General features: G+C 28.8%; 1 protein-coding gene across 1 annotated transcript; it reads left to right on the top strand.

Annotated features, from left to right (window-relative positions):
- The first annotated feature begins 5595 nt into the window (after positions 1 to 5595).
- Positions 5596 to 16252, top strand: LOC145187194 (uncharacterized). Its single transcript, XM_090095588.1, has 5 exons — positions 5596 to 6599; positions 7007 to 7066; positions 7965 to 13217; positions 13577 to 14097; positions 14771 to 16252. Exons 2-5 carry the CDS (start codon positions 7012 to 7014, stop codon positions 16034 to 16036), a joined length of 7095 nt encoding a protein of 2364 aa, XP_089951714.1. The 5' UTR covers positions 5596 to 6599; positions 7007 to 7011; the 3' UTR covers positions 16037 to 16252.
- Positions 16253 to 23892: the final 7640 nt, after the last annotated feature.

The following is a 23892-nucleotide window of genomic DNA, read 5'->3' as shown; positions in this document are numbered from 1 at the left end:
GATTAAACATCAGGTATCAGGTGCTGTCAAAAATTTCCTATTATTTAAAAATTATGAACAAGAAGCTGATTGGGACTCTACAACTGAGGAATCAAATTTCATGGATTTAAATTAAGGTTCTCTTATTGACTATTTTGAAGACATGGACTTAGATATTTAGCAGTAAATTTTTCATATTTATTAATTATTAAATAACTGCAATATCTACCTACTTATAATATCTTATAATATAATTCCTAATGCCATAATAAAAAACCCAAACTATTTTTCATCTACTTTTTATTGAGAACATTTCAAAAAATTGAAAATTGGATGGAGTTCTGCAGAAAGGAACCAACCCACAAAATCCTTTCTAAGGACTAAGTCCAGTCTTCAAATCTCTAATTTTGCAAATATTCTGATGAAAACCAATATGGGGTTTTTGTAATGACATTTACAGGCATAAACAAAAAAAATAATTATCACAAACATTTTTGTGCGAAATTTGTATACTTTTGTCCCATAGTGCGCTGGCAAAAGTTCTTGCATAAAAAAAGGCCATATAAACATCTTGATTTTTTTCAAATGACGATTTAAAAAAGTGATTTAACTCTGATTCCGACACAAAGTAGCCAAAAAAACAGGCGAAATATATACAAATATCACGTTTTTTCAAGAATTTTTTTGAAATAGAAAAATATAGCGTTTCTTTTTCTTACTGAAGTAGGAAGTTTCTCAATACTATACATACAGAATAAAAAAAGAGGTCTTTTTTTTGTTACTTTTGGGTTGATTTGTAAATAATTATTTGAATACAAGTATTTTTTATTGCTTAAACTTTATTCTAGAGGACCGATTTAATTCTATTCTTTAGAATCCAATTTGTATGTATGTATGTATGTATGTATGTATGTATGTATGTATGTATGTATGTATGTATGTATGTATGTGTGTGTATGTATGTATGTGTATGTATGTATGTATGTATGTATGTATGTATAAAATCTGTGTGTGTTTGTATGTCTGTATTTCTCTCTTTATCTTTTAGAGTAAATATGTTAAACTTAGATCTAATGGATCCTCATCCATGTTCCAGTACTCCAGCAATATAGACTTATCCCATTTATAATCCAAAAATTCAAACAAAAAAAAAATGTCTAGTTCAGATGATAACCTCATATGTTCCAGAAGATGTCTTTTCATCTGATTTAAGTGTTGTGGTATGACAATCCAATCTGAAGAGGGAAAAAGAACTTGCTTCTTATCAATACGCTCATGGTTAAACTAGAAAAAAAGAGGACCTTTCTAAAGTAGATCCTTAAGCAATAGTTCCTTCAAATGGTAATAATCCTGCAACATATTTTTAAGAGGTGGAAAAATGCAAATCTAAAAAGATAAAATGTCTAGAAGTGTTAAGAATCTTTTTCTAAAGCTTTCTGAAGGATATGATAGCACCCTTTAAAAAAACACCTGGTTGAAGATTGTTTAGTAGTAAAAAACGAGTTATGTTCCAAAATTATGTTCATAGTATTGATTTAATTTTTAAAAGTTTGTTTTTGTTAAAACTGTTTTTGATCTAAAATTTAATTTGGAAAGTAATTTATCTTCTGGCCTTCAATTTTTGCAGAAATCTTATTATTTATGAAAATTTTATGCAATATTTAGATAATCTTAAATTTTTTTGGTTATTTAAGAAATGTTTTTTCTTTTTTATTCACTAAAACTAAAACACATATGAAAGTATGGTATGAGCACCAGAAACAAAAAAACACAACTGGTAGAATTAAGTTTTTATGAATCATAATTTGTTATCTCTCTTAAGAAATGTCTTAACTGTTGTGTTGTTAATTACTACTTAAATTTTCTATTGTATTAATTTATGTGATATGGATAGATGCAACCATAGATGTTATTATTTCAATTTGTTTATCTTATATCTCTATGAAAACTTTTAAAAAGTTAAAAAATTGATGTTATCTGCATCCTGAAAGATTTGACATAAATCCAAACCCTTCAACATTAAGCAAAGAATGGATTCACTGGTTTAAAACTCTCAAAAATTTCTTTTTATCTTCAGAATCCTCAACTGACAAAAAACTAAGAGTGTTAATTAACTTTGTGTCACCGACTGTTTACAAATACATATTCAATTTGCTGACTTTTAAAAATGTAATTAAAGTTCTCACCTTGTTGTCATTAACAACAACAAAAAAAAATATTCACATGGCATCAGTTAGCAACACATAAACAACAAACTGGTGAAATGCAAGATAAATTCATACAAGTTGAATCTGAATTTTTGCAAAAGATTGCAACTTTAAAACAGTAAAAGTCAATCTTTACTGTGATAAATCTATTAGAGAAGCATTAATCACTGGCTTAAACTAAAGTATAATATGCTACTGGAAAACAAGATGCTAGCACTGGCATTGGCATTCAATCAAGCATGCTCATTGAAATTTATATAAAAGCACTCTGAACAGTATCATTCTAACCTACCTCAAATCAATCCAATGTGTAATGTAAGAAAAAACAATGATTATCAGCAAACTTTTCCACCGACCACAAAATTATGTTACTTCTTTGCAAATTTATGCAGTGCTTGTTCTGCTCAAGGTACTGTTTGTCACAAATTTCAGAAATAAGGACATTTTACAAAAGTGTGTAAATTGAACAGATCATTAGCTGTTGCTAAATCCAATTTTATGTTTGCAATAAGTACTGAGCCCACTAATTGCCCCTTGCATGTAATTCAGAAAGTGAAAATAAATGAGCAGAATTTCTCTGCATTAGTAGATACAGGCAGCTCTGACAACTTTATTAACATTGTTGATAAGCACCAAATCCCATATACAAAAAGTAGCTGTGGCGAATCAATAGCATCATCATCATCATCATCATCAAGAACAAAAATTCAAGGCTACTGTAAGGTAAATTTGACTTTCAATATCAAAAAGTATGTTATCACCTTGTCAATCTTATCTTATGTGCTGATGTTATCCTTGTTTAAGTTTGAGAAATGTCGTAACTTTTGTTACTCACCTTGGAGGTCATAAATTGTGATCACTACAAACAGGTAACATAAAAAAATCCCTTTGATTCTATACAAGATGGCAATCAACATTTTATTAAAGATTTTAAAAGTAGTGAATCCTTATTGACTAGTGATAGTAGAGTTTATATATTGAATACTTTGTCTTTCAAATGCATTTAAAGTTGAAAACTTGGGATAGTAACATCTGGAATAATGCAAAACCAAACAAACCAAAAGCAAATACAATAGCTTTTAAATCGAAAAACCTATTGGTCGAAAACTGAGAAATCGTGTTACAGGATGCCTTACAATCAATACGCTCTTAAAATAGATAAATGCAATTCTACACAAGTTCTTCAATTTTCCACAGAATCTACAAACGGGCAATCTACCTTAACCGGGTTACTAGAACAGGAGAAAGTATTTGTAAAGAAACACCTTCGATCCAGCATAGAAGCAGAACCACAGTACGCTCACATCAAATATCCAAACAGACAAGAATCTACTGTATCCATCATTTTTAGCACCAATAGGAGGTATTAAACCTCGTAATTCAAATACTAAAAATGCTAATAGTTCACACAGGGTTATACCTCACAGTTTAATAAACCCCTAATAACAGACGAAGAAAGTTTGCTTGATCCGGAATCTAACATTGAAGCTCATTCACAAGTCTAACCTATTTATCTTCCTGAATGATTTCAACCAACCCGCAGAATGCCCCAAAGATACGGATTTGAGGACGAATAATTTTATTGGTTGGAAGAATGTTATGAATCATAAGTTGTTGTTAATTATACATCTCTCTTGAGAAATGTCATAATCGTCACGTTAATTACTATTTAAATCTTCCATTGTAATAATCTTTACGTGATATGATAGATAAAACTTTTGGAATTAAGAAGTGTTATTATTTCAAAAGTGAATATGACAAAGAATAAAAATAACAATTTAATGGAGGTGAGACAACAATAGGTTATTAAAACAGAAACAATAAATTGATAGTTATGGTTTTCACTCATTTAATAAATAGCGATTAAGAATAAACGGATAAAGCAAACTCTTTCCTAACTCTCAGATAAAGTCACCTTGTTCTTGGTCTCTTAGCTAGAACCCTTAAACACTAAAAATAAGATAACGTTTGTATACTGTGAATAAAAGCTAAGGCCTTATCTTTGTTTATTTCGAAAAAAACGTAAGGCGACTTCTTTTATTTTGCTTGAGAAAAAGCTTAACAATAGCAACGTTGGAGAAAACTGCGAAGGAGTAAAATATATATTTTCTTGAAATTTGTAACCCATGGTTAAGTTCTAAATGAAGAGAAAACACTTATTCACATCAGAAACCCCGGGAATATGAAATTAGCGCAAAAACTCCCAGCACAATAAACCATGTGTCCGTCACTCACATATATTTAGTACCATTTCAAGTCCTAACTCCTTTATAAGTAATTTTTGCAAATTTTTAAACCTTAGGGATACTTATTTACTCTATATAATATTGGCAGCATATAGCTTACTTTTTATATTTCTAAATACACATCTCCTTAATATAAATGGTTAATTTTTTAAAAAAAAGTTTGAATTATAAAGCATTATTGTCAATTATATGTTAAACAATTAGAAAAATCAATATTTTAATAGTTTCTAATGCTATAATGTAAAATTATTTCACTTTTATACAATATATTTAATGTAATCATATACACAATCTGTATTTTACAATATTTCATTTAATGCATGTTAAAAGTGCAATAAAGTTAAATGTGAAAGCCTTTGTTAAATTCACACCTAAGTTTTGCGTGTAATGTGCATTTGAAATATATATTACCTTTATTTTATCTACATTTATAATTTATGTTAAATTTAAAACATTGCTTTTAATTGAAAATATATACTTTAAAATAACTTTAAATGTTTTTACTTTTTTTTGCTGTTTAGATTACATCAGTAAATAAGTATAAGGACTAGATTAAAACCTAAAAATGGCTTTAAAAGAATTGAAAAGAATTTTATAAATAATATTTTAAATATAAACACAAATAAACTATAAAGTAACTTTTTTTTTTAAATTAAGCAAAACTTCCAGTAATATGATGAATTAATTTTTTTACTTGTTTATTTTTACTTTATTTATAACTGAAAAGTTCTCCTCTATATTTTGAAATCGCAAAATCTTTGATAAAGTATTATTTATATAAATTATGTAGTTAAATTGTTTATTTGGTAAAGTTTTATAAAACAGTTAACGATAATTTAATATAAAAGTAAAAAAAAAAAAAAGACCACGTGGAAAAAATAATATGACATTAAAAATGTTTTTTAATTCTCTATGATTTGTGAACCCCTAAGCTAGTGCTTTTTTTCTCTATGGTTATTCCTACACTGCAGGTGTGTATATACATACATATGTACATACATACATACATACATACATACATACATACATACATACATACATACATACATACATACATACATACATACATACATACATACATACATACACACAGGACTTGACATTTTCACATCAGAAAGTTAGTCTGAATTTCAATAGAACATTTTGTGGTTGAAGTAAAACAACCTCTTTAAAAACTTAGCTTTAGCCCCTCTCCACTCCTTTTTTCTGTATAAGTTAAAAATTATATATATACGCACAACTTTTGTATGCATGAATTATGTTTAGGTATATAAATATTGTACTTTGTAGTTTTATTATAAATATTGTGCTTCATGAAGTGTTTAATGTAGAAGGAGTATTAAAAAAACTCAATAATATTTTGTTGAAACAGTAATATGGTGATTAAGTCTATGTTAAAATGTATATTTCTTTAGGTCCTGAAAAAGTTAATGTTAAAATGTATGCACTGCTAATATAAGTTATGATCACTATGTTTTACTTATGTGTAATTTTTTTTACTAGGTTTAAAAAAGCTCTTCATATCATTTTTTTTGTCAATATTATTTTATAGTTCACTTTTTATTTTGCTGTAAATTAACAGAATTTTCACCATTTCATGATACTTTGACAGAAAAGCTGTGAAAAAGTAATTTTGTCAATCACATATTTTAGGTTATTAAGTTTTGAAAGTATTTAATAAAGCATTGTAAAAATGTTTTATCTTCCTGTCTAAAAAAATGTCTAATTATTATTTCAGCATATTTTATTTACATAAAGCACATCTACTTTGAATTAAGAGCACATCTACTTTGAATTAAAAGCATGAAGTGATTTTTTAAAAAGTTTTCTTTCAATTTAAATTTGAACCAGAATTTTTTTTTTGAAGAAAGATGTATTGTAAATTGTATGTATGAGATTTTTAAAAATTATTTTTGAATAAAAGTCTATTGTAAATTGAATATATGAATTTCTAAATATTTTTTAATGTTAACACAAAATATGTGTCTTAATATTTTTATCTGATTTTGAAATAGTTTAGGATCCTTTAGACAAATCATTCTTCAAATTATAAATGTTTAAACTCCATAAAAAAGTCCATAAAAGCTTATGTGACTTGGTTATAGATTTTCTCTAAAAAAAATTTACAGCAAAAGAAAGAGAAACATCAAATAGGTGGTGACCCCATGTAAGTATTAGTGTGTATATATGTATGTATGTATGTATGTATGTATGTATGTATGTATGTATGTATGTATGTATGTATGTATGTATGTATGTATGTATGTATGTATGTATGTATGTATGTATATGTATATATATATATATATATATATATATATATATATATATATATATATATATATATATATATATATATGTTATATCCACATATGTATATATGCATGTGTGTATGTATGCATGTATGTATGCATGTATTTATGCATGTATGTATGTATGCATTTATGTATGTATGTATGTATGTATGTATGTATGTATGTATGTATTTATGTATGTATGTATGTATGTATGTATGTATGTATGTATGTATGTATGTATGTATGTATGTATGTATGTATGTGTTTGTGTTTTTAGGCAAGATGGACAAATGCTATAGAGATTATTACAGAAAAAAGCGCCATTCATTTCAGAAAGGTAATTTGTTTTTTGGCTAGTAATAAAGAAGCAGAGTGATAGTAATATGGCACAAATAACACAAACTTAAGTTAGTTGATTTTAGTTGCCGATCAAATTAACTATACCATTGGCTATATGGTAAAGTTGAAGCACATTTTATTGGTTTTAGAAAGTGCTCATGTAATGGCTGATCAACAAAATGCATTGAAAAAGCAAGTTTATGTATAATCAGTGTTTTGTTTCATACATCCTAAATGGTTTTTGTTTTTATGTTTGTTCACTGTTTGTGTGATTTCTGCAAAAAATTACTTCAAAAATACAAAAAATTTCCTCAAAATTTGCTTAAAGTGTTTTTTATACAAGTAAGTATGAAAAAGTTTCAAAAACTCCTTAAAAAAAAAGTTTGTTGTTTTTATCAATTTTTTTTGCTAAAGTTTCATCAAAAAAAAGGTTTTATTACATTTTTTCATCTTTTTATTTTTATCAATGCTTTATACAAGGAGTAAGCTTGCTAGTGAAATTTCTCTTTTTTAGTTTTTTGATCATTTGATATGAAGTAATTGTGTAGAGTAATAAATTAAAAAATTTTTCAATGGCTTTTATTATGCTTCATCAAAATTATCTTTTGAATAGATGCTCAAACTTCTTACAAATAAGTTAAAGTATAAGTATTTTGGACCTACCAAGCTAATCAGTTGAAATCTGTTTAAGTTAAAATTTAAACTAAGAGTTCAGCGTCAAAAACTCTACTCAAGTTAATATATTTTTAGGTGATAGTTAAACAATATTTAACTTAAAAAAACTCTACTTTAAGCAATCATTTCTACTTAAGCAAATTTTAATTTTGTTATCTAAAACTTTTTATATTCTGCTATTTAGATTTGTTCAAAAGCTTTCTTTTACTTTGTTATTTTAGGGTCTCACATTAGTTCACCACCCACTAGTCGTTATTATAGTCATGGTTCTGAATCATATGACAGCTATTACAGGCAGAAAGTAAATGGTGGAAACTACCAATCACAAAAAAGTGGTTTTTTGGGGAAAATTCCACCCAAAGTTTCAGACAGAAAGTCAAAAGATAAATACCCACCTTCCAATAATTTCTCACCTAATGAAAGTTATAAAGGTCAAAATTTAAAAAGACAAAATTCGGTCAACAATAGTAGTAAAAGTGGTTGCTTTTTGCCTCATGATAAAGAAAAAAGCTTAACAAGAAATGATGATATTATGTTTAGAAGAGTAAAAGATTCAAATCATGAGCGAGATATTTTTGTAACAACTGAAAAGACATTGAGTCAAAATAAGCTTGAGGAAGAAAAAGTAAATTATAATCTGCACTTGCAGGATATGAAACATTCGACTATTTTTGGAAGTAGTGATGATAAAATAGAAGCATCATCATCAGAAAATAAAAATTTGATTGAAAAACCTGCTAATTCTGAGCCTATTGAAGTAATCAATAGACAACATGCAGCCAGCAATTTGCATAATCAGCAAAAGATCTCTAATCAAGTAGATAAACCTAAAGAATATTTAGTCAAAGATTCAAAAAAGTATGATGACTTAACACAACAAAAGTTGTTACTTAAGCAATATAAAAAGAACAATGCAATTCTTGCTCAAAACATCAACACTCTTTATATGCTCAGTCAACTCAACACTGCATCAAATATGCCAGTGACTGGTGTGAATCCTCAATTAATTTCCCCAATGAGTCCTCTTACACCCAGTACCCACTCTATCATGTCACCTTTGACTTCACTTGCACCTAGCTTAAAGCCTGTTATTTCATCCATTAATGTATTTTCCTCTAATACTACTAGCACATCAAATCTGTTTACATTGGTTTCTCCCCCTCCGCACTCTCATTCTTTGACAGCTGAACCAGAGAAGCACTTAAAACAAAACAAACCTCAAAGTTGTGCACCATCATTTGGATATGAAGACATGTTGATTAAAAAAGTAAAGAATGGATTAGGGTCAAGTGATTTGAATGTAGATCATCTTATTTTGTTAAAAAATGCTATTGATAGTACTTTAAGGAAAAAGATTTTAGAAGGTTCTGAAAATAATTTGACTGATTCAAATTCAGATGTTGAAAGCCATACATTGACACAGAAAGCGTCTTTAAAAACTCAAGTTGATGCAGATGTAATCTTAAAGTCGTCACATTTGAAAAGCTCCAGAGTAATTGATTGTCCTTCTACAGTTTTTCATTCAACAACAACAACATCTCTAGCAGGTAATATCAAATTACCTTATTCTTCGTCAAGTTCCTTTTCAAAAGTAAATTCTTTAGTTACAGCAGTTGAAAAGCCAAGTAAGCTTTCACTTTCAGATTATCATAACCGCCGTAATCGCTGGAGTCATAATAACTACGCAAAATCATTCTCACCAGCAGATAGTCAGCTGGTAAAAAAAAAATTATCAAAAACTGACCTCATGAATACTTTGGCATGCAATAATGACGCTGTTTCTGGTCACACAACACCTAGAAAATCAATTTTAAAAAGTCAACAATTGATTGAAGTAGGAACACTTCAAAAGTCTGGTGATAACTTTCCTGACAAAGGAAAGTTTGAAACAAATAGTACCTGTATTTCTGATGTAAAAACTATTAAAAACACAGATATTGAAGATGAATATTTGGCATTTATGAAATCCATAAATGAAGTTAGTGACAATGAAAAAAAGAAATCAAACAGTAATATTTTAAATAACAAAAGTGATGATGGAAAAAATAAAAGTGATGCAATTGCTTGTAGTAATAAAAAACCATTTCTCTCAGAAAGTAGTGTGAGCTCTAATCAAAATCTCCCTGAAAAAATTCATTCAGAAGTGTTTAAAAATACCAATGAGCTTGTTGAACAACTTGCATTCAATAGTATCAGAGCAGATAGACCATCTGCTACAGTTACATTGCAACGAGCTAAATTTGAGATAAAATCTAAGCAAATGGGTATAACACCAATACTTGCACCATCATCACATAAATCTAGATCTTCTTTAACAATAATACCAGAAAAGAAAGAAAAGAATTTGAAAAATGAATTTGAAGCACCTGTTGTTGCAGATAAAGTATTATCAATAAAGTTATCAACAGGACTTGATGGTTCTGGAACCACTAGTTGTGGTCTCACTCCCTCTACTAATACAACAGCTATCAACAAGGGTGTCTTAGGAGTAAACACATCACCTGATAAGCAACAAACAAAAAACCACAAAAAGCCTCCACTATCTACAAATTCCTCAATTAAAGCAATGCCGTTTATAAAGAATTCTAATGTCTTACACATAAACCAGCATAAAGGTGCCAATGAATCAAAAAAGAACAATGTAACAACTCAGCATTTGAAAATTACTGAATTAGGTCAACTAGATTCAAAAAAATTCAACAAAAATAATTTTGAAATAACTGAAACTGCTTGTTCATTTCCAGTTAAAGAAACTCACAAGAAAGAAACTTATAAGAAAAAAGCTCATACAGAAAGCATTGATTCAGAATGTAATGGTAGTAGCAAAGAAAAGACTAAGCTTTCTAAGCCTATAGATGAGAAGTTAAGGGCTAATTTACCCACTGTTAAATCAGTTAAATTAAATAAGAAAACTGATTTATTTTTGCCTAAAACATCTATTCCAGAAAATAAAATAAACCAAGGGACAAGTAGCGTAACAGAATATACTAAACCTGCTAAACCATGCACGCTAGAGAATAAAATAAACCAAGGGACAAGTAGTGTAACAGAATATAATAAACCTGTTAAAACATCTACACCAGAGAATAAAATAAACGAAGGCAGTTGTGTAACAGAATACACCAAACCTGCTAAAAAGAATTCTAAAAAGTATTGTGTTGACTCAACTTTAGAACCAATTTTAAAACAACAAACATCCAATAGTGAAAACATAGACCAAAAACTTGATTCAGGACCAATTTCACCTCAAATAAAAAACTTCAGTAAAATAAAAAAAGATAAAAGAAGTTTAAAAATTGTTATTAAAACAAAAAAAAATGTTGCTGAACTTTTCTATAAACATGACGAAAAAATTCATGTTGAACCAGTTGTCCCAGAATCTGCGTTAGTGTCTATTAATTCAGAGGAAATGAAAGAAGAATCCTGCGAGAATAAAAAGCCAGTGTTTGATCCAGAAGTGGAACCTCTAGTTTTGGGGAAAAGAAGATCAAAAGCTACTCTTAAAAAAAAAGCTTTCTATGAATACCTTAAGAAAAGGGAAGAAAGACACAAAGCTGCAAAGGCTGCAGCTGAGAGATCAGTTAAAAAAGAAGCTGAAAAACATCTTAAGAAAAAAGTAAAAAAGTTAAAACAAGACTTTGTAATCAAAGATACATCTTTTGCATCTTCTGTTGAGTGCTTAAATGAAGATATTACAAACAATGATCCTGATAATCCAATCAATCTCATTCAATCCTCTCCTTGTTCAGTTCAATCTGTCTTCCAAAAAAGTACAAATTACCAATGTAAAAAATGTGAAGATAGTTTTGCCACCATGCGTGCTCTCACCAAACATTTGCTTGTTCATAGCAGTTTTTTATCAGTTTCTCAAAATAAAAAAACTGAAATATTACAAACACTTGTTGCAAAGGAAAATGAGTTTATTTGTGTAATATGTTCTGAAAGGTTTCAGTGTCTTTCAGAACTCAATGCTCATACATCAAAGATTCATCCTGAGAAAACTTTTCAATGTAACAAATGTACCCATAGTTTTGTTTCACCACAGGATTTCTGTTTTCATTTAATGAATCAACATGGTATGAGTTATGAGGAAGCTTCTCTAGCCAGTTTAGATGCTGGATTAAAATCTGAACATCAGAAGACTTCAGAATTTGAAAATAAACCTTTATTAACCTTCAAGTTGCATGATAACAGAGTTCTTTCTCAAAGTGAGGCATTAACCAAAAAAGTTAGTGGGACCTCTAAAATAATAAAAGCGAAAGAAGTTATCAAGAAAGTAAAAAAAGCAAAAAGGAATCTGGAAAACCAACTAAAATCAACAAACAGTACAAAGTCAAAAAAGAACGATGAACTACTGGTGTCAGTGCCTCTTGCATCAGATAGAAAAAGCATAAACCCTTCAGGTGTTGGAGTTTTAAGCAAATCAAATAATAAAACAAAGAAAATAGGGTTCTATGACCAAGTTGAATCAGTTTTTAGAATAAAACCAGGTTACATTAAGAATGATAAGCCACAAAAAGAAAATGAAGCTGTTAAACAGAGTTTACCATTGGATGTGGCGTTGTCAAATAATGCTCTAGAAGATATCCACAATCATGGTAAAACAAGTTCAGAGAATCTTACAGAAACTCAAATATTAAAAAAAGATAATAAATCTCCAAGTTCCAAAAATTCTGATCTGGTGTCAATAGTTAAAAAAAACACCACAGTTGAAGATTTTGAAAAGCAGCAAGATGAGGAAAAAGAAAAACAAAAGATAAAATTTGACTGTGCTGAGAGGACAGCAAGGATGTTAGTAAGGAATCAACGTAAAAGTTCTACTGATATATACAAAAACAAAGATTACAATAGTTCATCAGAGTTTAGCAAAGATTACATTACTATTGAACAGCTGGATGCATTGAAGGTTAAAGTACGAGTAAAAACATCCGATAAACCAGAAAATGCAAGTACAGTTGATTTTGACAGCCTTGAGACAGACAATGGAGCTCCAAATAATAAACGCTCACGAAAATCTAAAAAACGTAAATTTAATCGTAAAAAAACTTCTCAAAAATCGAGTGACCAACCTGCAAGAAAACGAAAAAAGTATTATGTATATGAGCATGAACTGTATAATATGCAAACTGAACCAAACTTATTAAATTCATTGAGCTTTGATAGCAGTAATTTGGGTCAAACATCATTGGCAGGCTTGTTTAATGAAAATGAGAATGAAAAGATTTTAGCAACTTACAATAATCTTGATTATGATCCAGATTATGATTATTCAAAAGACGCAGGGGATGTTTTTTTGACTGAAGATGAAATAACATCAAGCTTGCTTACACTTAATGACAGCTCTATTAATGCTGATACATTATCTAGAATAAAAGAAAGTTTTCTTCGTGTAGTTGAGCACGATGTTATACTGATCCTTGAAGATATGGTGACATCAGTAGCAAGACAGTTAGAGCCAACAATAAATAAACCAGGTATTAATGAAAGAAATCAGATATCAGTAAAAAGCCAGACATATCAAAATATTCTTTGTTTTATTCCTTTTTCTACTTTTGAGCATCTTTTTTTCTTTCTTTTGAATATTTTTTTACAACCTTTAAAAGATTTTCATGCAAATATTTCTCAAGAATATGCCTTACCAAGTAAGCAATTAAATCAATCAAATTGCATAGTTTCCTGAAAGAGGATACTTTTTCTAAAAAAGGAATCTTGTTTTGGGTTAAAATGCATTTTTGAAAGTTTTACAATGACTTTGAGGGCATATAACGTCTTTATTAAGTACTTTCTTAAATAAAAAATGTTGTTGTGTATATATATATATATATTTTTATAGCAAAGGCATTGTCAGTTACATTTAATAATGATGAAAATGTTGGCTTATGTCTTGTGGAAAATGTAACTAAAAGTATTGCCAAAGATGCTCTAGATTTTGATGTTAAAGTGAGACTTGATGATGCCGACATTTGCTTTAAAAGTGTTCAAATTCTCTTAAATGAAATCTGTGAGGTGGTTGTTCAAAATATTGCTAAGTCTAAAGATGATTTCATAGAATTGCACAAAGAGTTATCATCTGAATCCCAAGTATACTCTAAAAATGAGATAAAGCAAATCAAAGAGAATATTGTATTCATGGAATCTCAAAATACATTGTGTTCTAAATTTCCAATAAGAGAAACTTATGCAATTGATTATGTAGCTCAAAACTCAGGATTTTTGTTTAATACATCTCATTACAATGATCTCATAATTAAACACATACCAGAGTATGAAGTAGTATCTGATGTAGCAGCTCTGTTACAAAATCTTCTAGAAAATGTTTTAGAGCAGTGTAATGAATCTTTTGCAGTTAACAAGGTAAACTTTATTTCTATTTTTCCTTAAAGTAAAAAAAAAAATGTTTAAAAAGATATCATTGTTTACATGTGAAAATAACTCCCTTCTCCCTTCTCCCTTCTCCCTTCTCCCTTCTCCCTTCTCCCTTCTCCCTTCTCCCTTCTCCCTTCTCCCTTCTCCCTTCTCCCTTCTCCCTTCTCCCTTCTCCCTTCTCCCTTCTCCCTTCTCCCTTCTCCCTTCTCCCTTCTCCCTTCTCTCTTCTCTCTTCCCCCTTCACCCTTATCCCTTCTCCCTTCCCATTCCCCCTTCCCCCTTCCCCCTTCCCCCTTCCCCCTTCCCCCTTCCCCCTTCCCCCTTCCCCCTTCCCCCTTCCCCCTTCCCCCTTCCCCCTTCCCCTTTCCCCTTTCCCCCTTCTCCCTTTATGTCAGGACATGTGACTTAGCATTTAGTTTTTGTTCAAAATAATGTTGATTTCCTGTTATTTAGTTTTTGTTCATTATAATGTTGATTTCCTAAATATTTACCCAGAAATGCTCTCAAAGCATTTTCATTTTTCAAAAGTTAATTTCTAAAACACTAGAAGTCTACTTACCAAATGTTTTTTTACTCTCTTGATTTGTTTTCCTTTTTTATTTGTTTTATTTTTTATTCTTCTAATTTAAGGAAAAATATACAGTGGTTTGATTTACTTTAGAATGTAACAGTTTCACAGATTAAGACCCCTACCCGTTTAATATCAAGTGATTGTTTTGTCAACGATTCGACCGGCCAAACTGAGCAAAACGTACCTTATCAATATATAAAAGAGCAAATGGAATTCTCTCTTGCAACAGAAGATTTAACAAATGTAAATTTAAACAATCATTTAACTACAGAAACAAAATCTGTTAATCAACTTGATGATTGCACTTTTGAAAATGATTCTTGCGTCGATAAAGTATTGAGCATGTCGACAAGCAAAAGAATCGATTCACCGGACCTCCAGGTAGAACAAATAAACTTTGAATCAGGTTTAATGGATTTAAAAACTTTGAATAAGCCCGTTTTAATTACTGAAGCAGATACGTTCTTTATCAATCACGTTACAAACTCTTTTAAAAAGGAAAATTGCTCAAAAGACTTTTTAGAACCAAGTAAAAGCTTTCATGAAGTGATGTCAAGCAAAACAGCGAGAGAGACAAGTTTAAATGTTGATATCTCTCCTACCTTTTCAAATGATTCTAACGATGAAGAGTTTGTATTTCCTATGTCACTTGAAGAATCATCAAAAGATGTTTATAAAAGTAATCTTTCTCTCATGTCTGATGCAGAGATTAAAAAAGAAGTATTTGATGATGAAGAGATCGATATCCATCGATATGATATTCAAAATTTCTCTCAAAAATCAGTGAGATACTTTTCAGAAAGTTTTACTGGCGTAAAAATTGAAAAAGACAAAGGGAGACTTTACTCATGCGATAAATATGACGTAAGTTCAAAAAAGAGCTTTAAAGAAATAGACTCATTTTCACAACAAGGCTGTTTACACGCTGAAAAACTTTTTAAAAATAAAAATATTAATGCAAATCAACGACATGATGATCCTAAGAATTACATGTCAACATATTGCGAGTGTCCAAATACTCTTAACAGTCTTCCTAAAATAAACGATGTTCAACCTTCGGTTTCTTTAACTACACCAAGCTGTCTGGCCAGTAAATCTAATATATCAAAAGAAGTTGAAGTCAATGTGTTATTTACAAAAAATACTAAAAGGAAATCTTCCCATACCTGTAAAAAATGCAATACGCAATTTCCATCTCTAAAAATCTTCTGTCGACATCAGATGTTCTTTCATAGAAATCGCTTTAATGACTGCAAATGCCTGATATGTGGTCAATGTTTTCTTAGACGATTTTATCTACATTCGCATTTAAAAAAACACAGCGAGTTTCAACACAGATCTAGTTTAGCGTTATAGTTTACTTTGTATTTTATTGCGTTACTAACAGATTTCAATTCTCGATGATTCTTCTTCCTCGATGGAAGATTGATGATTCTTCTTTAAAATCCAAAAATGCTTCTGTCGCCTTTTTTTTATACTTTTTTTTAGCAGACTCGTTTCTCGAGTGTAAATATTTTTCCATTTTAATATATTTTTGTTTATCTTAATTTTATAAAAATGCACCTCTGCTTATTGTTGTGTCCTCTAATAAATAAATAATCCTCTAATAAATAAAAAATAAATAATAAATAAGTAAATAAATACCATTGTATTCCTTATATAGGCATTGTAGTTTTCACAATTTTTGTTACCAATATAAAGTGTCCAACTGCTGTTGGACATTTTTTATTGATAACAAAGTTCAATTTTTCTTTTTTATAATGGTTTTCATTTTAGGAATGAGAATGTTTTCACTAAAGCTTTTCAACAAGAAAAAATTCACCAAGAAAAACACGTGTAGCTTCATATTCATCGTTGCTAAACGTCAACCTCGTCGCTTTCTTCGTTTTGCGTTTTTTTTTTATTTGAGAAGGCTTCTCATACATACCTCTTGAGCCCCTAAATAATTCCGTGTGTGTAGCAATTCCGATATTCACGAGGGAAAATAAATTTTTTGAACTAAACTATCATTTAAGTACATCCACCTGATATCTTGAGGAGACAACGATCGACGTCTCCATTACTCCGCCTAAATTGTGCCACTTTTTAGTAGCAATTGCTGCAGCCTTTTCGGCAGGTAAATTTCAAGAAATTTGATTTAGGTCTGGAAACGAGTGTTTACTTTTGTTGGATCTTTATAAATATCTTTCAAAACAATCTCCACTCGATACTCACAAGTGATCTTTTAAGGTCAATCTCTAAATGCATACTTTTACATAAACTGAACTATTTTTAATACTTTTATACTAGATCGCTTGTTTTTAAAATAATAACTTTTTTCATACATTGAGGATGGATTAACACAATTATAAAAATGGTACAGAAACTAAATTCAATGTTGTGAACCTTGAGATAATTTCAAGATGTTTGAGATTCAGTCGCACCTTATGCTGTCGAATTTTCTTACAACTTTTTTAGCCTCATGTCTTTTTTCTTTTGAGTTATTTGTAAGTTGATTTATTGTTAATTTGAAGAAACAGTGCGATATTTAGAGTTTAATATCTCAAACAAATAACTTATAATCGTCTAAAAATCTGTTATAGATAATCTATAATCTTAAAAATGTAAAGTTATAGTAATATATCACCATATAAAATGTGGCAGATTTTGGACAAATATCCATTTCAGCATTTGGTGTTATTTTTAAATTGTTTTGAAAGTATTATTTACAATTAATCTTTAAAAGAATAAGATTGCAACGCGGAAGTAAAATTTGAAAAATGAAACCAATCTATGAAATAGTTTCTCGATAACTTTAAAACTATAATACTACTCTTTTAGTAATACTCTTTTGTCGGTTAAAGAAAAATTAGGTTAAACGAACTTTAGCTTCTTCGGGCTGTTTTCTTTGAGTCCGAACTCTTAAAAGATCAGACGAAGCTAAGTAATGTCACATCAAACCTCCATTTAGAATATTTTTTTTCGTGTTCTTGAATTTTTTTTACATTTCTATCTTAAATCTGTAAGTTTTAATACACCAATCGAAGAAACCTTTAATTATTTTTTATTATCACTTATTTTGATTGAACTAGATAATAGGCTTTGTAAAACTAAATTTTTGAAAAATTTTGTTGAAGCCAAAAATTTGTAGCAGATGTGGCATGGATACAAGAAGGAAATACTTTGTGTCAAGTAAAAACTTAAAATCATATTGTTTGATTTTACTTATAGACATAAACATGAGTGAGCTTTACACCCCTTAAGGGTGCAGGGGAACATGGTTGTTTTGATTCATTAGATGATGTTTTTAATGTCGAGTGTGGTTTTTTTTTCATCATTTATCTTATCCAAAAATGATTTAAAAAAAATTTCTTTCAAGATTTTAAGATAGGTAACAGATAACGGAGAATAAAGTTAAAAATGACTTTAAAAAATAGCATTTCTTTCAAGATTTTACGATAGGTAACTGATAACGGAGAATAAATAAAGTTAAAAATATAGCACATAATATTCCCGATATTCCAGGTTTTCTTTCACAATTGAGCATTATCATATATCATTCAGCAGAATAGAAACGAAGTCTTAAGTGTGTTTATTTGCAAAATGACAATATTGTTGGTGCTGCATCAGTTGTATTTTTATTACATTCAGGAATAACTTATAATGACATCAAAATGGCAATTGAGCTATTATATCGCGAGTGCAACTGAAACATTTGTGTCTATCTAAGATGGTCAAAATCCTTCATAGTCAGCAGAGTGGTTTTGCACTCTTTAAATATTTAACAAGCTTGAGATCAACTTTTTATACGAAGAGAACGCCACCAAATATTTAGGGAAAAACACGTGATGGCTGCTGGAACATCAAACGAAATTATTTAGGCAAAGTCTACAAATGCAAAAGCCACAAGCGAAACTTCTTACCAGTTTACATGCATGTATATTTATGAGCATGTACTTTTGCATGTTTTTGAATGTGAACCATTTTAGCTAAATCAATAAACACTAATAGTTTGGCTGAAATGTGTATATATGCTTATCCTTTCAATATAAACATTTGTAACAAATATTCGACTTATCTTTTCTTTTTAATTGATTTTGTTACTTTTTGTGTAAAAGCGTTGATGTTTTACTTCCTTGATAAACATTTTAATAAAATGCCAAAATTTTTCAGAAACACAAAAAAATCTGATTGCAGATATGAATTCAACAAATTGGGAAAGAACAAGAGGTAGTATTAGTGATTATTATCATCAAGCAATCACTTTTTTCTTAGAAGCTAAAACTACAGACCTCTGCCGGAAAAAAAACTAAAGACCTCTGCCGGAAAAGAAAAAAAAGAAAAAGAGTAAGTCTTCCATTTAAAATTTTTTTTTTATCTGCATTTCAAAGCCGAGAAATAAGAAGTAAAAAGTGAAAATCGATCGTAAATATTTTCAAAATAAATTATTTCTTAAAGATTTTACTTAATAATACATATAATCCACAAGCCTGTCATACAACGTAAAAGATTTACAAGAGATAGAGTCATAAAAGATATCAAATTATAAATTTGTAAGAGTATATAAAAACGTATAAGAGATAGACGTGTAAGTAAAACCTATAAGAGATAGACGTATAAGAGATAGACGTACAAGAGATCGACGTTTGAGAGATAGACGTATAAGAAGATGGACATTTGAGAGACGTAAAGTGATCGTCTAGCAGAAAAAATATTAGATCTCAAGAATTAACGCTTCACTGATCATGCATGTCATACTTCAATGAACGAATGTTAACAACCTGATTGCTTGGATCGTAAAAAATCAAAACTCATAACTTTTTTTTTCTTTCTTTTTTTTTTTGAATGATCTAAAGTGATATGTATACCTATAAAGTGTAAACAATGTATACCTACAAATTATTTTTTGTAAATCATAAACTTGAAGTTAGTAAATTTAGTAAATATTATTATAAATTTAGTAAATATTATTATAAATTTAGTAAATATTATTATAACTTTAGTAAATATTATTATAAATTTAAACTTAAAACTATTTTAAATTAACAAAAAATCTGAAAAGCACTAAAAATGTATCACCCCAATTGTGTTAACCAGATATTTTGCATTCTGTATCATAGCTTACCTTTGTTAAAATTTTTATAACCAAAAAATTGAAAGTCCTCAAAAGTCACAAATCTTTTTTTTTGATAGGAAAAATATTAAAAAAATAAAAAAAACGTTAAGCATTTTTTACTTTATTAATCCAAACCAGTTTGAAATACAGAATGCGATTGGTGAAAGAAGCGCTTTAACTAATTATAACATAGACAAGTTTGGTTTGATTTCCAAAACTCCACCTAAATCTTGAATTAATCAATAAATCATTCATTTCTTGTCATGATTTAATTTTTAATACCTATCCATTTTATGTAACTTTTAACTTTGTTGAATGGGGACCATTTGAAAATCTGTGTAATATGCATGCAGCGGCAATCAAACAAAAGTTGGAATGTAAACATATAAAACTGGATTCGCGAGTCTCTTCAACTCGATTGGTAAAATTTCTTTAGTAAACTTTTTAAATCTTTAATCACAAAAAATTCGATAAAGACAAACCTTTACTTTAACTCCCCAAAAAAGCATTAACAAAGTTTTTTTTCATAACTTAAAAAAAGTCGAATGCTAAAATCACAACCATACATCCTCATCATTTTTAAAATTTTTAATTAGTATTTTTTAACTTAGATGTTTTTACGAATTTCGATTTAGTTAGACTAACAGCTTATCTTGTAAATTTTAAAACAAAGAAAATATTGTTGTTGATATTTTAAGCATTTATTTGTTTAAATTTTTTAAACTATTTAAAGAAATGTTTGAGAAAAAAAAGTTTTTGGTTATAAATTTTTTTGTTCCTTACTTTGAAAATTCCGATCAACACCGTTTTTGTTATGAACTTTTTTGATGTTAAATTTCTTCGCTACTTTTTTTTAAAAATTCATGAAAATCACTTTTAAATCTTACTTTTTCCTCCATATTTTTAAAAAATTGAAAAGAAATCTTCATGTAAAAGTCACTTTGATATATAAAACATAGTGACTCCAATTTTGGGGGACGCCCCAGTTGGTTGAGTAGAATTTCTGGAAGACACATTTATAAGATGCGACTGAAGAGACCTTGACCGACGCGTCGCACCGCTTGTCGTCAAAGACCGTCCACTGTTAGCCAAAACCTAAAGTCTTGTTTCCAGCTGGCACCACGAAAAGGAGGTGTTAGGATTTCGCCTGCATACATACATACATACATACATACATACATACATACATACATACATACATACATACATACATACATACATACATACATACATACATACATACATACATACATACATACATACATACATACATACATACATACATACATACATACATACATACATACATACATACATACATACATACATACATACATACATACATACATACATACATACATACATACATACATACATACATACATACATACACAATTAACATGACAAAAGCCACAAAACTTGAATGAGTATATGAAATTTAAATCAAACTTGATTTAAAAAATTGTTATTATTATGAAGGCGGCGAAAACAAGTTTGAATTAAAGTAGAGAAAGAAAAAGCACAATAAATTCCATTCACTAATGCAATCTTTCGAAATTTCAAAAGCCATTCAAAAATTTTTCAGTAGTTGCCACATTTTTTGAAGTGTTTTTCAATTTGATTCAGTGAGCCATTAATTCGCTACCGGTAATCAATTATTCAGTCCCCAATTAGGGGAACTAACCGAAAAAATAGTTCGACAACTTGCAATGTGATGGAAATTCCTTACAAAGTAGGGCTGTAAGAATATTAATTAGCGCAGATTTATACTGTGAGATCAGTATCTTATTTCAAATGTGGAACATAAAATGTTGTATGTGCAGCAAACACGTAAATATTTAACATGCGTATTAAATGCTATGAAATTGTATGCTTTAACAAAGCCTTAAAAAAATGAATAAACAAGAAAAGAAAGTTATTTAAACGAGATATTTTTAACAAAAAAAAATTATCAACATGCAAAAGTAGTGAAATTTGTAAGCGATCATAACTACCTAGCTGATGGCCACAAACAGACAAGTGTAGACTTGAACATTAAACAAATATCATATCAAACTCAAACAATGAAAACAATAAGTTAAAGTGTGCGTGATATTTATTAAAATGAATAATGTTAAAGATGAACTTTACAGATATAACCTAAAGGTGTATTTGCATTAAAGTCTCAAATTGAAGAATAAGCAAGATGGCAATTTAGCATTTTTGGTTTAAGGTAAGTGGAAACTGGCCTTTCTAAGTTCTATTTCGTGTGACCTCTAACATAAAATTGCAACTAATTTAATATCCATAATTTTCAAATTATGATCTCAGAGTAGTACAATCTATACAAAAAAGATGTGTTTGTATCGCTATCGTATGTATACCCCGCGAAATATATATATGCATACTTCTATCTATATTGTTAAACAGTTTCTATTTTATTCCATTTTCTATTATAAAATTCTGCATGCCTACAGAATTTACATAATTTATACAACAATAGCCACATAATTTATACAGTAATAGCCACATTGAGCTAAGGATTTCAATATTGTTTAAATATGTAATTTGTATATATGTATATACACACACATATATGTATATGTATATGTATATGTATATGTATGTATGTATGTATGTTATAGTATGTATGTATGTATGTATGTATGTATGTATGTATGTATGTATGTATGTATGTATGTATGTATGTATGTATGTATGTATGTATGTATGTATGTATGTATGTATGTATGTATGTATGTACCTACCTACATACATACATTCATGTATGTATACATTTATTTATGTATATATGTATGTATGTACCTACCTACTACATACTTACATACATACATGTATGTACCTACCTACATACATACATTCATGTATATATACATGTATTTATGTATATATGTATGTACGTACCTACCTATATACTTACTTACATACATACATATATACATACATACATACATACATACATACATACATACATACATACATACATACATACATACATACATACATACGTGTTTAGTTTAATCAATCTACATACTTATTTAAAATGTTCACCACCCTTAACTATTCCTCTATGTTTAATAAGTGGTTTGCTGTTTAAAATAAAGTAGTGAAAGTTGTACTGATAATAGTAGCACTGAACAAATGTTTTTTAGATAAAACTGTTTACAAACTGCCATAGTTTATATTTTATAAAGCAGGAAAAATTACTTTAAGCAGCACTTAACCTCTCATTTAATCAACACCATAAATATTTTAAATCATTTGTTGTTATAATAAGTTTTAAAAAGATTTCAAACTTTTTCAACCAAAAAAACAAAAAGCTAAAACTTACACTATAAGACATTTAATTTTTTTTTTTTTTTTGTCAATTTTAAATTATGCAATATAAAAAATGTTATGTAACATTAAAAGGAGTAAAATAATGCTATAGGATATTCTATAAGGGAGTAAAACTATGTAATAATAATAATAGTAATAATAATAATGATGACGCTGATGATGATGATGATGATGATGATGATGAGATGATGATGATGATGATGATGATGATGATGATGATGATGATGATGATGATGATGATGATGATGATGATGATGATGATGATGATGATGATGATGATGATGATGATGATGATGATGATGATGATGATGATGATGATGATGATGATGATGATGATGATGATGATGATGATGATGATGATGATGATGATGATGATGATGATGATGATGATGATGATGATGATGATGATGATGATGATGATGATGATGATGATGATGATGATGATGATGATGATGATAATCATAATAATGATAATAAACATAACAATAATAAAAATAATAATAATAATAATAATAATAATAATAACAATAATAATAACAATAATAATAATAATAATAATAATAATAATAATAATAATAATAATAATAATAATAATAGTAATAATAAGCAGAGAGATAGATAAATAATAGTACTAATAATAATACCAACAATAATGATAATACTAATAATTTCACATTTTGTAGTTTTGTTGTTTTAATATTTATTATGGTATTTTTTAAAAATTTGAAGTTTATTTAAACTAAATTATTCAGGACTTAATAAAAACCAAGAATTGATA

The sequence above is a fragment of the Hydra viridissima genome, unplaced genomic scaffold (assembly GCF_058129835.1).
Source record: "Hydra viridissima isolate aposymbiotic clone 2 unplaced genomic scaffold, HvirCarnegie_v1 scaffold_8, whole genome shotgun sequence".
NCBI lineage: Eukaryota > Metazoa > Cnidaria > Hydrozoa > Anthoathecata > Hydridae > Hydra > Hydra viridissima.
The sequence above is the reverse complement of the archived record's forward strand: the minus strand, read 5'-3'. Positions and strand labels throughout refer to the sequence as shown.

Excerpts from the sequence above, each read along its gene's own strand:
- LOC145187194 (XM_090095588.1), top strand. The coding sequence starts at position 7,012 with ATGGACAAATGCTATAGAGATTATTACAGAAAAAAGCGCCATTCATTT. Across the intron at positions 13,218-13,576 it reads GCCAACAATAAATAAACCAG|CAAAGGCATTGTCAGTTACA; the intron begins GTATTAATGAAA and ends ATATTTTTATAG. Across the intron at positions 14,098-14,770 it reads AATCTTTTGCAGTTAACAAG|AATGTAACAGTTTCACAGAT; the intron begins GTAAACTTTATT and ends GATTTACTTTAG.